This window comes from Callorhinchus milii, unplaced genomic scaffold (genome assembly GCF_018977255.1).
Source record: "Callorhinchus milii isolate IMCB2004 unplaced genomic scaffold, IMCB_Cmil_1.0 Scaffold43, whole genome shotgun sequence".
Taxonomy (NCBI): Eukaryota; Metazoa; Chordata; class Chondrichthyes; order Chimaeriformes; family Callorhinchidae; genus Callorhinchus; species Callorhinchus milii.
Window position 1 is genome coordinate 227,716 of NW_024704784.1, and position 12,592 is coordinate 240,307.

At 41.9% G+C, this 12,592-nt stretch overlaps 1 protein-coding gene across 2 annotated transcripts in view; it reads right to left on the reverse strand.

Annotated features, from left to right (window-relative positions):
• Nucleotides 1-324: 324 nt before the first annotated feature.
• The window catches only part of npnta (nephronectin a), a 52,170-nt gene continuing 39,902 nt past the window's right edge, over nt 325-12,592 (reverse strand). For both annotated transcript variants that reach the window (XM_007908834.2, XM_042345372.1), the window contains 3 exons: nt 8,112-8,210; nt 3,597-3,856; nt 325-891 (listed from right to left, as the gene is read on the reverse strand). In XM_007908834.2, the coding sequence (XP_007907025.1) occupies nt 784-891; nt 3,597-3,856; nt 8,112-8,210 (467 nt within the window). In that variant the 3' untranslated portion in view covers nt 325-783. The remainder of the gene's footprint in view (nt 892-3,596; nt 3,857-8,111; nt 8,211-12,592) is intronic.

A 12,592-nucleotide genomic window follows, 5' to 3' on the forward strand; every position in this document is an offset into this window, starting at 1 on the left:
AAATAAGGGAGCTTCAAATTTAATGTACAAGACTTGCCAGGTCTGGGCTAATGATATTATCAGATGGCAGTGCTGCGTTTACCTACATAATACACAATCCCTACACTCTACAGTGTGTCCTGAAAATGACTTTGAGAATCCTCCCGACATGAAAGGCACTGTACCAAACGTAAGCAGGTCAGGTAGCATCTATGGAGAGAGCAAAGTGAGTTCACATTTCAGGTCGATGACCTTTCATCGGAACGAAAGAGTTCGGACGAAAGGTCATTGACTGAAACATTAACTCACTTTCCTTTCTCCATAGTCGCTGCCTGACCTGCTGAGTGTTCCAGCGACTTCTGTTTTTATTTCAGATTTCCAGCATCTGCAGTAATTTGCCTTTTGTACTTAATGCAAGGATGGTTATGGAGCACTGATCAAAATGGCTTGAGCCCAGCACGCGTACTGTTGTTCCATGTGACAGGGTCCGCTGTCCATTGGTTAATCTGTGTTGAACTGACGGGTGTCCTTTGCTTTTCTGCAGGAGGTTTCATCTCCACATTCCTCAGCACTACTGGGCATAGACTAATCACATACATACTTGGGCAAGGGGTAAGGTTGAGTAGAAAAAACGGAGTTGGTGAAGTTCCTGTGCCCTCGGAGGTCGTTGTTTAGGGTTTATCGTTGGCATAAATTGCACCGAAGAACGAAGAGCCAGAGAGAGTGACGGTCATTGTGTCCCCTCGTAGCGAGTCTTCGCACGGGCAGATGGGCGCAGACAGGCCACAAGTGGGCTGCCAGGGTTTACCACAGTCCCTGCTGTTTTCCCGAGCAGTGGCCTCTCTGCAGACTGATGTCATCCAAGGCGATCTCCCCACTTCGTTCCGTTTCTCGCACCCCTTTAAAGATGACCTGAGGAAAGAGAAACAAACAAAGCCTGTGTTACCGGCTGTAAGGAAGCTTACTTTACCAGACGCTGCTAGTCAGTCTTCCTGCTCAAACAGTGTGGTCACCTGAGGCTTCATATCCCACAGCTGTAACAGTTTGAAACTAATCCGCCAAACTATGCACTCGGGACTTCAGCAGCCTGACTATTTTGAGTCATGTTTTGTCTTACATCAGCCTCCAAACGCGTTCTTCCCACCTGTCTTGGAGCGCACTCATCTGTTTGAAGAACATTTTCTTGTCGAACACGGGAATCACTGAAGCGAAGCGCTGTTAACCCCCTGGGGGCTGAATTGCATCGGTATTCCCTTTTATATACACCACCTGTTTTATTCTATAGGGCAGTAAAGGAAGTAGGGCAATGCCCCAGAGCAGTCTAAGCTGTTCCTGTACAGTCATGTTACTAATGCGCTCCTATATAAAAGTGTCAGAACAACTGAGCAGTTCAGTGATCTTTACAATTAAGATGGTTTTGCATCCTTTCAGGAATGCACTCTGCATGTAAAAGCTTCACAGAAGTGCTCATCGTTAAGATACTCTTCCCCAATCTCTTCATTGTAAAGATTACAGAAGATTTTAATTGTTTCTGCTATTCTGATTTCTTGCCTGCTCCACAGTCAATTGCTTTAGAAAGTTAGATTATCTCTTGCTTGTTCCATGGATTTGGTGAGCACTTGTTACAACACGGGGATGGTTGAAACAAGAGGAATCTCGCTGTGATCCCTTTGATGTAATCAATGGGAGGTTGCACATCTGGTGTGTCAGGATATGACAAACCTGAATTGAGAGCAAAGCTCATAGATTCCCATTATACATCCCATCACATTGCTTACATAAGCAGATCTTAGAGACACCCGCTACAGTGGAGTCCTGTAGCTCAGTGGTTAGAGCACTCGCTTTGCAAGCGAGAGATCTGAGTTCAATTCCCGGCAGGGCGAAACCTTGGGCAAGTTTCCTTACTCCACACAAAGCCTAATAATAATCCCTCCAAAACCAAAAACAATAATAAATTGGTCATTTTCAATCTACGACTGTTTGTGGGACATTGCTGTGCGCAATTGGCTGCCGCGTTCGCCCACAAATATACAGTCAATTCACTTTACAGTGTGTTCTGTGAAGCGCTTTGGGACGTCCTCCCGACGTGAAAAGAGCTATATCAAATGCAAGGATTATTATTATTATTATATTTGTTAAAGAGGGTCTAAAAGGGGAGTCTGCTGCCTCTTCAATATCCATACCATTGGAGGACCGATCACATGATCAATCACATCATTGATGACTGATCATATGATTATTATTAAATACATCATTAACTCCACAAGTGCTATTTCTATGAACTTAGATCCTCTTTCCTGACTCTGGGAATCAGATTTAAAGTGGTTTGCTAAAACATTCCAGAGTAATGTTCCCGCATTAAAGGTGTACAACATTTATCAGATATTTCCTGTGTAATTTCTGATAATTGAGTCAAAGCCAAGAACCTCTGCCAAATAGAAATCTGATTTTTTAATATAAAGTTTCCAAACCAACCTAATTAAAAAGTCCTCTTGTGGCCTGGATCAACTATAAAAATAACATATTTTTGAGGGGTGGAATATCTATATATATATAATATATTTATATATGTCATAAGTGTCTCCAATTCTGGGGCCAGTTTTCTGGCAGCATCATAGGAACATAAGAATACAGATAGAGGAGTAGGCCATTCAACCCCCCGAGTCTGTTCTGCCATTCTATTAGATCATGGCTGATTTGTACATCAACTCCATTTACCTGCCTTTGCCCAGATCCCTTGATACCCTTACTCTCAGCGGCTTGAGCTCACAGTCTAGGCTGACAGACCAGTATTGGAGTGCTACACATTGTAGACGATGCCATTCTTTGGATGAAATGTTAATCTAAAGTTGTTCTTCTGCTGTTCTTCAGCTGGACATTAACGATTCCATCTGACTATTTGAAAAGAGAATTTGTCCCAATATCCCACAGTTATTTGTGGAACCTTGTTGTGTGCCACGAGCTGCCTCCAAAAACAACAACAAAAGCTTGCATTTATATAGCACCCTCACACGAGTAGTGACTCAGAGAGTTTAACACTGAGCCAGAAAGGGAGGGGAGGGACCAGAGGAAAGTCTTCAGGTGCGTTTTGAAGATGGGCAAAGAGGGGGCAAGAGGGAGGGATTGAGCCAAGGAGTTCCAGAAAGTTTGGTCATTGTGGCTGAAAGCACAGATACCAAAAACAAAGTGACTACATTTGACAGAAGTCACTGTTAAATGCTTTCAGCCATTTGAAGATAATGTGAACATGTGATTTTGTTCTTATTTTACCTGATTGTTTGAAACAATTACATTTCCCATTGGGATTGGCTCCCTATAAATGCTCCACTTTCAGTGTGTCTCAGTGTCACTCTTTAACCAGATTCTTGAATTCCAGTGACAGGAGCAAGCTGACCGTGGTTAGGTCCACTCACAGTCTAGAACACATTGACCTAAAGGTGGGAGGTTTGACGTCCATCTACTACACTAGGCTTCACCAGATCCTGTGAGCTTTACAACTGGCCTGACATTATCAAGCGTCTACATCTATTCTACATCAGTGCAACAGAATTTCCAAAGCAAATCTAACCCGTGTGTGTATGTGTTTTTAAGTGTAATTTCTGAATGATAAAACTTACGTGCTCAATGCCTGGTCCTTTCAGTGTGAACCGACTTGTTCTCCAGCCATAGCCCCGGTTTCTCTGCCACAAGGCCTGGCCATAAACGCTGTTCCTCCTCATAAACACCTGTATCTTCCCGAGAGAGTCACCAGACAGCTTGTGCCTGAAGGTAAGGCAAAGGTTGTCTGTGTCTGCTCTCAGTGCGAGAGGGAGAATCAGATGGGCCACGTCCCTCTTTTTGGTGTTGGATTCAGAAAGAGCCAGGTACCAGCTACGACCTGAGAATGCAAACAGTTTGTGGAATTAATTCAGCCCATGGGCCACAAGAACCTCAATAAGTAACAGAGGGGATTAATTATAGTAAAAGTGAAGTGATTATAACTTTAAGATGTTTTGATTCCAAGTATCACAGAATTACAGAAAATCTGTAACATAGAGGCAATATCACACTCTCCTATCGTGCTGCTGAAATCTCCCAATATTTGATCACTTTCCCAACATCCGATCATTCCATGAAAAATTCCCAATATCCGATCAATTTATGAATTGCACCCAATATCTCATCATTATATGGAATGGTTCCAGTGCCTATTCCGCTGGACTAGTGCTTGAGCAACATATAAAATAGGACAAAGCCTCAACTGTCTGCATATTGTCCTCTGTGGCTGATCACTGGATGGAATACTCAATGATCCTTTCTAAAAAGAGCCTGCAGGGAACATGGTAACAATTTTTAACAACAGGAACGGTGTGCAATATGAGGCGATGTCCCAGAATGGGTTGGTCCACAAGTCTGGGACTCGGGCGGCGCAAGCCACTTATTGAGAACAACCAGTTCTCCCTCGAGTGAGGCCACACAGATGTCTTTGACTGGTGTTTGTTCCCTATGAAATCCTGGCAGGAACTTCTGTGGCTGATGATTACTGCCAGCGATCACCACCGTTCATGAGCAGTAGCACGACATCACAGCATTCCAAGGCAGAACTTGGAAATCAAACTTGGAAGTTAGTGATAGAAACTATGCAGCTCGGGGGAGGGAGAGAGAGAGAGTTGCTCTATATTTAGCAAATGCGGCTAAACACACAATTGATTCTTGCACTCAAAACACTTTGTTCCTTTCCTGCACAAAGCAAAACCAGTCCAGCTCTTCCCACACTCGGGGCATCCCACAGTCATGACAAACTCGGTTTTCTTCACTCAATGATGGCTGAGCAGCCACAAGAGACAATGCCCATTGGAAATATTTTGAAACAAACACAAGCAAGCCCTCTGCTGCGTGTGCTTCTGTATTTACTTCGCTATGTTATTTCTGTGAAAGCAAAGTTTTTTTTAATATTTTCACCCTACCTTGGAAAGTTTTCAGGCAAAGAAAGAATACAACAAAATGACTGCAGAGTTCTTTGATTGTTTGAAAACACGATTTAACATCTAGACCATTGAAACTACTCTTAACACTAAATTAGCATATTTGACAGTGTTTACTTAGAATTGGATATTCCTAGTTTAAACGAACAATATAAAATTCACTGACAAATTTCTCGACCATTGGGTTATCAAAATTAATTTAAAACATAAGTGCATAAATGCATTAAAGGGCTTTCTGAGCTATATCCTGAGCCATTCAAATGTACATCTTCTCATCACCTGCTTTCTTATTAAATCCTTCTTTCTGTCAAACTCCATTCTTCGTGCGACCCATTGATGACCGTATTCGCTGCTTATACACAAACATCCCTACAATCAGCAGAAATAGATTTGAAGAATCAATAATGTTTAGTTAATCATAATTCTATTGAACTAATGTTCTGGGGAGGCATCAATAGTGACCCTTCCTATTTAATGTTGTGTTGGGACACTCGAGATGGGAGTTCTGAACTGTACTGACCTAAGAGTGGTTGACAATGACACATAGTGAAAAATGGAATATGGTCCATTCCTCAACATTGACATGTTGATGAGCAAAATACCTCCCTATCTTTCACTTTAACTACTGTTTGTAGCGTTGATCCATTGGACACACAGCCAATGAGTAAAGAGACGTCTTTATTAAAATGATATGTGTTGTTGCTTTTGTCGGTTGGAGTGAATGCCCTTTTAGTTCTTTCCTGTTGTCTGAGCTGTTCTGTGCTGCTCTGAGCACACAGATATCCAAGGCTGCATTGCAGCCATTCTCCAGGCACTTCTCCAAAGATGTTGAATTGGGAATGTTGACTTTCTTCAGCATTCCCATCTATCACTGTCCACATCATGTTGAGTGGAGGGCATGTAGCTGGATACTCAGACCCCAGACAGTGTGTCAATCATCATGATTTGTCACTGCATCTCCCTGCCCTCAATGGTCTCTTGCTGTCTCACTTAATTGGTTTTGCATACCTTTAAATAATAGCTGTCCTCCAGTGATCTTCTGTCAAGGAGATATTAATAGTCTGCTGATCTAGTGTAGGATCCATACATCGCCTCTAACCAAAGAACCATTCGCATTGTGGCACCTGAAGCTGGTTCACCTCTGCTTACACTATGCTTTGTGTTCTAAAGGGAATTCAGAATAGATTCCTCTCTGGAATACAAGGTCAGCTGGTGAGAAAGCTCTGGTACTGCTCCGCCAGCATCAACACAGACCTTCCTAAAGATAGCTTTCATTGTGCTATTATTTAATTTAATTCATTAAATTAATTTGGCTTTTGCCAACCTGCGCCTAATACTTTCCAGAATTAGGTAAGCAAGATGCGTCCCTTCAGGGAGAGTGTGTGCATATCATTCCAACAATCTACCTCTGGAATTTCAGGTGGATGCATGGAATTCTCAGTTTGGTTTGGACATTCGTAAGCATGGTGATGGGTTTCCACATGTGTCAGGCTGTCCCACCACCCCCCAAAATAATGTAGTTAATTTACCTAAGTGAGCATTTGAGTGCAGCTGCCCATTTATGCCGGTGGATAGTTTAACTAAATGCTAAATATCAGACAGGGGAGTATTGTGGAGTCCTGTAGTTCAGTGGTTAGAGCACTCGCCTTGCAAGCGAGACACCTGGGTTCAATTCCAGGCAGACGAAACACCCGGTTGACAACAAAGACCCTAAATACTCACTTGTTTCAGAAAATAAGGGTCAGTTTCAAAATAACCTGACATATAAGTAGGTCTCCTTACTGCAGATAAACCAACCCAACACTCTAACCACAGGCCATATATGGTAGCTAAAGGGAGGTTTTGACCAACTGATGAATAGAAAAATGTCAGCACAACACTGCCCACCAAAACACTCAGAGGGACCATGCACTGCTCTAATCTACCCAATAAGCCCCTTAATGTACTTTGCTTGCTCAAGCTAAGCCCCTTTCAAGCCATAACCACAGCAATGATGTAATGCAAGGTCTTGAAGTGCATAAGACCATCAATCTATGTATATACAAATTCATAATGCATCTTGTAATTCATAATGCACTATGTCATCTGCAAAGCATCACAAAACATATGGTGATTATACATACAACAAAAACATTTCCAAAATATGCAGTATTCCCAAAGGGAGTATGGAATGAGGAAACAGAGAAGTAGCATGTATAGTAGAATTACTCAGAGGGAAAACAACATCTGTAATGGGGTGAGAGGAGAGAAGGACAACATCTATAACAGGGGTGAGAGGGGAAATCAACATCCATATATAATGGGAATGAGAAGCAAAGGCAACATTTATAACAGAGATAGATATAGCAATTAGGTGATGCCAAACCTTATTTTAAAAGCCTGTAGATCGTAGGAGAATGGGAAAAGAGAATTTGGGGTAAGTCTGGATGAGGATCATATGGCAGAAACATAAACATAAGAAGAAAATTCAAAGTAACGACAACGATAGGTGCATAATAAAATAGGGAAAGAGTGTGGGAAAGCGAGAGATCGGTAACTAGTGTTGTAAAGTAAAGCTGTTTGATCGCTAAGAGATGGCAATAGGCTTGCATAGCCCAGTGTCCACTTAATTATTCTGTGCATACCTTATCCAGTGAGATTTGGTGTGACATATGAAAACAACAGGGATTCAATGTGATATTCATCTATTGAAACTGGTAGCAGAAAATTGCCTTAATCTTGAAAATCTCCACTTAGTTCAATTTTATTATTGCATGTGTCCAAACTAGCTTCAGTGATGCTATCACTATAGAGAAGCAAAGCACAGCCCTAAGGGATACTGCGGATGACAAATGATAAATGTTCAGCTTAAGGGAAGTCGAGGTTAGATAAAGGTTATCTGTACAATATTGCCGTAAATTACTGTGGGACACTGCACATGTCGAAGTGCTGGTGGGCAGCGTGTAAGAATGTAACTATCTCACTCCCAGCTGACCCTGCCTGGAAGCTTTATGTCACCTGCAGACCTGTTAAAGTTAGAATATTCAAGAAATATCAAAATACCAACTTCAAGAACAGTCCTTTATTTTATATTTTTTATTCTTGATGAAGCCGGTTGCTCTGCCCACCTAGAGGTATTGTCGGCAAAACAAATACTGGTTAAAACCAAGTTGAATGATATTGAGTTACCTAAGGGTGAGAGAACCCGCTCCCAATGCAGGTCTGCTCTTTTCTCCTGTGTCCATCCGCACATACCGTGGTCGAAATTGCAGCTGCTCACCAAGATATCTGCAAACAAACAGCAAACACCAGTCATTCACTCTATGGATCCTTTGCATTGAAGGTGCAGCTGTCAGATCATTAGCGAGGCTTGGGGCAGCTTTACTTTTCAGAACAACTGGCTGCGAATATTTTGCTACAGATGTTAATGGCAAGATTTTCCAATGAGTTTTTTTTTAAAAATCTACGCCGTAATTAATAAAAGCTGAGAGAATGAAGCATTGCAAGTGTAGGTCAGACACCAAGGTTGTTTTACTGTAGCTCAGTGGTTAGAGCTTTCGCCTCGCAAGCGAGAGACCTGAGCTCAATTCCCAGCTAGGGAGAACCGTTGGGCAAGTTTCCTTACTCCATATGCCTCTGTTTTACCTTGCAATAAATAGGAACCTGATTGTTAGTCGATTCACGGATCACTTTTCCAGGGATAATAATCCCTTAAAAAAATAATAATAATAATTTGGTCACTCAATCCAAGACGGTTTGTGGGACACTGCTGTGCACGATTGGTGGCCGTGTTTTGCCCACAAAATATACAGTCAATTCACTTTATTCATTGTAAAATCTGTGAGTGCTTTGAGACATCAGAAGACGTGATAAGGCGCTGTATCAAATACAAGGATTCTTCTAATTATTATTATGTATGTTCAAGTCCTTATTAAGGAAAAATCTAATGTAAAAATCATCCTACATTAGACTTCATCACTGATGAAGTAGGGTGCCAAGCCATTACTATTTAGCTCCTTGGGACATTGTTGTCCGGAACACTTGTAGAAACTCCCTTCTCTTTTTGAACAGTGCCATGGGATCTTTAAAGTTCAGCTGAACACGGAGGGTCTCAGTTTAACGTCTCACCCGAAGGACAGCACCTCTGACATTGCAGCACTTTCCAGTGTTATATTGGAGTGTCAGCTTAGACTATATGAGTTCCAGGTCCCGACATGGGGCTTGAACCCAAAACCTGGAGTTAAACAACTGTGGCGAGCATCACACTATCCTCTATCTTCATCCACCCAGGCTGAGGTCAATTAATGTGGCACAAACCTAAGGGTCGAACCTGGAGCTTTTCTTACTCTGTGTAACTTGGAAGAAAAAATATAGAACCCAAAAACATTTACACACTTACACAAAAGATCTGGTTGAGATTATCATGTGTTTAATGAAAGCTGCCTGGTAGTGCATTGGATGAGCTCACTGTTTTTGATTAAATGCACGTATGTAAAACTGTTAAAGGTTTAAATTTGTCTGTAAACGGTACTGACCATAAACGGTAAACGGCAGCACGTCAGATCTGACAGAAGTCAAAGATCCTTCACACTCTGGGGCACTCTCAGGTCTAAATGGGATTTATTCTGCACCAGGTGCAGCAATTTGATCTTTGAAATCACCCCCTGAGGTAGTTATGGAAGCAGGGCTCAGGAATGATATGATGGGTTTCAAACCTACTTGCTTTTAGATGCGGGCTTTAATTTGATGCAAAAACAAGATCAAATGGAAGGTCCTTCGGTCCATCTGATCTGATAAACAACTGTGCTGTATAAAGAGGGTGCATGATCACAAGCATACTGGAAGTCAAAGATACAGTTAAGAGATTTCTGTTGTGCACATCGTCTAAACCTGAACAGAAATCACAAGAACTCAGCAGTTTGTTTGCTTCAGCTCCATTCACTCACTTTCACCCTCAAACTGACTTCCAAAAGTCTACAGTTGGTTGAATTCTTCAAATTGATTTATCAACAACTCTTCCCCTTTTCAACTTGCATTATCCCAGTTTTAGAAATTTGAAATCCGTTCCACGAATTCAGATTTCAGCAGGCTCCATCCAGCCTCCTCCACGTCTCCCATCCGGCCCAACCTATCATGGACGGTTGGGCCTTCAGTATCTCTGCCCCAAACCCTTTGGAAATCCATCCCACAGTCCCTTCGCCTTGCTCTACTGTTTAACCAAACCTTTGGCCACCCTCTACCCCTACCTCCCTGCCCTCTACCCCTCCTGATCCCATCCCCCTGCTTGGGTCCATATCCCTGACTGTCCAGTGCCTTGGGACGTCCTCCCGATATAAACCTTTATAAGTTACTGGTTAGGCCTCAGCTGGAGTATTGTGTCCAATTCCTGTAGCTCAGGGGTTAGAGCACTTGGCTTGCAAGTGAGAGACCTGGGTTCGATTCCTGGCAGTATATGGGGTGAAGCACTTTGAGACGTCTAGAAGATGTGAAAAGCACTATATAAAATGCAAGGATTATTATTATATTATAATTCTGGGCACCACACTTTAGGAAGGATATCAAGGCCTTTGAGTGGGTGCAGATGAGATTTACCAGAATTGTAGCAGCAATGAGGGGCTTTAGATATGTGGAGAGACTAGAGAAGATGAGATTGTTCTCCTTAGAATAGAGAAGGTTAAGAGGAGATTTTCAAAATAAGGTGTTCAAATTTATCCGGGGTTTTGATAGATTAGATAGGGAGAAACTATTTCCAGTGGCAGGTGGTTGGTAATCAATGGACATCGATAATAATAATAATCCTTGCATTTGATATAGCGCTTTTCACGTCAGGAGGACGACCCAAAGCGCTTCACAGAACACACTGTAAAGTGAATTGACTGTATATTTGTGGGCGAACGCGGCAGCCAATTGCGCACAGCAATGTCCCACAAACAGTCGTAGATTGAAAATGACCAATTTTTTATTATTGTTTTTGGTTTTGGAGGGATTATTATTAGGCTCTGTGTGGAGTAAGGAAACTTGCCCAAGGTTTCGCCCTGACTGGAATTGAACTCAGGTCTCTCCCTTGCCAGGCGAGTGCTCTAACCACTGAGCTACAGGACTCCACTGTAGATTCAAGATAATTGACAAAAGAACTAGAGGGCAGATAAGGAGAATTTTTTTTACCCAGAGAGTTGTTATAGTCTGGAATGCACTGCCTGAAAGGGTGGTGGAAACAGATCCAAAAACAACTTTCAAAGGGAATTGGATAGGTACTTGAAGAGGAAATATTTGCAAGGTAATAGGGAAAGAGCGGGGGCGTGGGACTGATTGAGTAGCTCTTCCAAAGACCCAGCACAGTCATGATGGGCCGAATGGCCTCCTTCTGTGCTGTAAAATTCTATGATTCTATGAAGGGCACTATACAAATGTAATTCAATGCTGTTCAGCATCTGTAACAACGATAACAATTTACATTTATAGCTAAATTTTTCATTGTTGTTGATTATAATAATAATAATTTGTGCACTTTGAATAGCAACTTTCATGTCAGGAGGACGTCACAAAGTATTACACAGGATTTACTATGTGGACTGTATATTTGTGGGCAGCCAATTTGCACACAGCAATTTCCTACAAACAGCTTTGGAATGAGTGAACAATTTTATTTGGGGGATTGTTCGCCGAGACACCAGGAGAAACTCCCTTCTCTTTTCGAATAGTGCATGCGCTCTTTATCATCCACCTAAACAGGCAGTTTAATAGCTCATTTGAAGGACAGCACCTTCGACAATGCAACATCCCCCAGCACTGCACTGGAGTATAAGCTTAGAATAACAAGGCCATATCGAAGTTCATTCTTGTTCAGCTAAATTAATTTTTGACCATTACTTCTCTGAGCCTGTACTCTTTTGCTACCGATTTCCAAACTGTTAAACTTATATCTGTCATAAGGGAGTGTAGTAACCGTTCAAAGTATTAGCTGAGGGTAATCTGGTGATATCTCATTCAGACCTAGATGCTGTGTATCAAGTTAGCCTTAGGCAAGAAGAGAAAGTGATCTTTTCAACTGTGGTTCACTTCAGACTTTTTTCTTCTCCCCGATCAAGATAACTTTCTGATCTCACTTAAAAGTTAAAAGTTTAGCTGGAATCTATTTATTTTAAATGGGTTTAAGTTGGCCATCATATAACTACAGCACTAGGAAGGATTGCTGTGATCATAATGAAAATCGATCTGCCCCCAGAAATATTCTGCTACAAATAAGTGCAATCTTCGGATTCAAGTGCTAGGGGCATCTAGAGTTTCTGTACATCAGTTACAAGAGCAAAGTTTGGATTTATCAGCACGTCAATACAATGTCACTGAATGGTGACGACACACCGTCTGGTTTATGTGCTTCTCGGGAGTGGAAACTCTGCTTCAAAGTAAAGTGAAAGGGAACGGATTCCACCAACATTGTAGACAAGTGTGGATTCTTCCAGATGTCAGATGAAGGGAGCTAGAGCTTCTGTCTGAAAAGAGAGCGACACTGACAAGATTCCAATTGTGATAAGCACGACAATAAAATGAACTAACTGGAGGGCGAAAGGGACGATCACAGGGATCAACAACAACTACATGCAGTTTTGCAGGGTGTCCAAAAAGTCATGGTAACTACCCTATTATCCCAAAACAAACAAAAATATCAT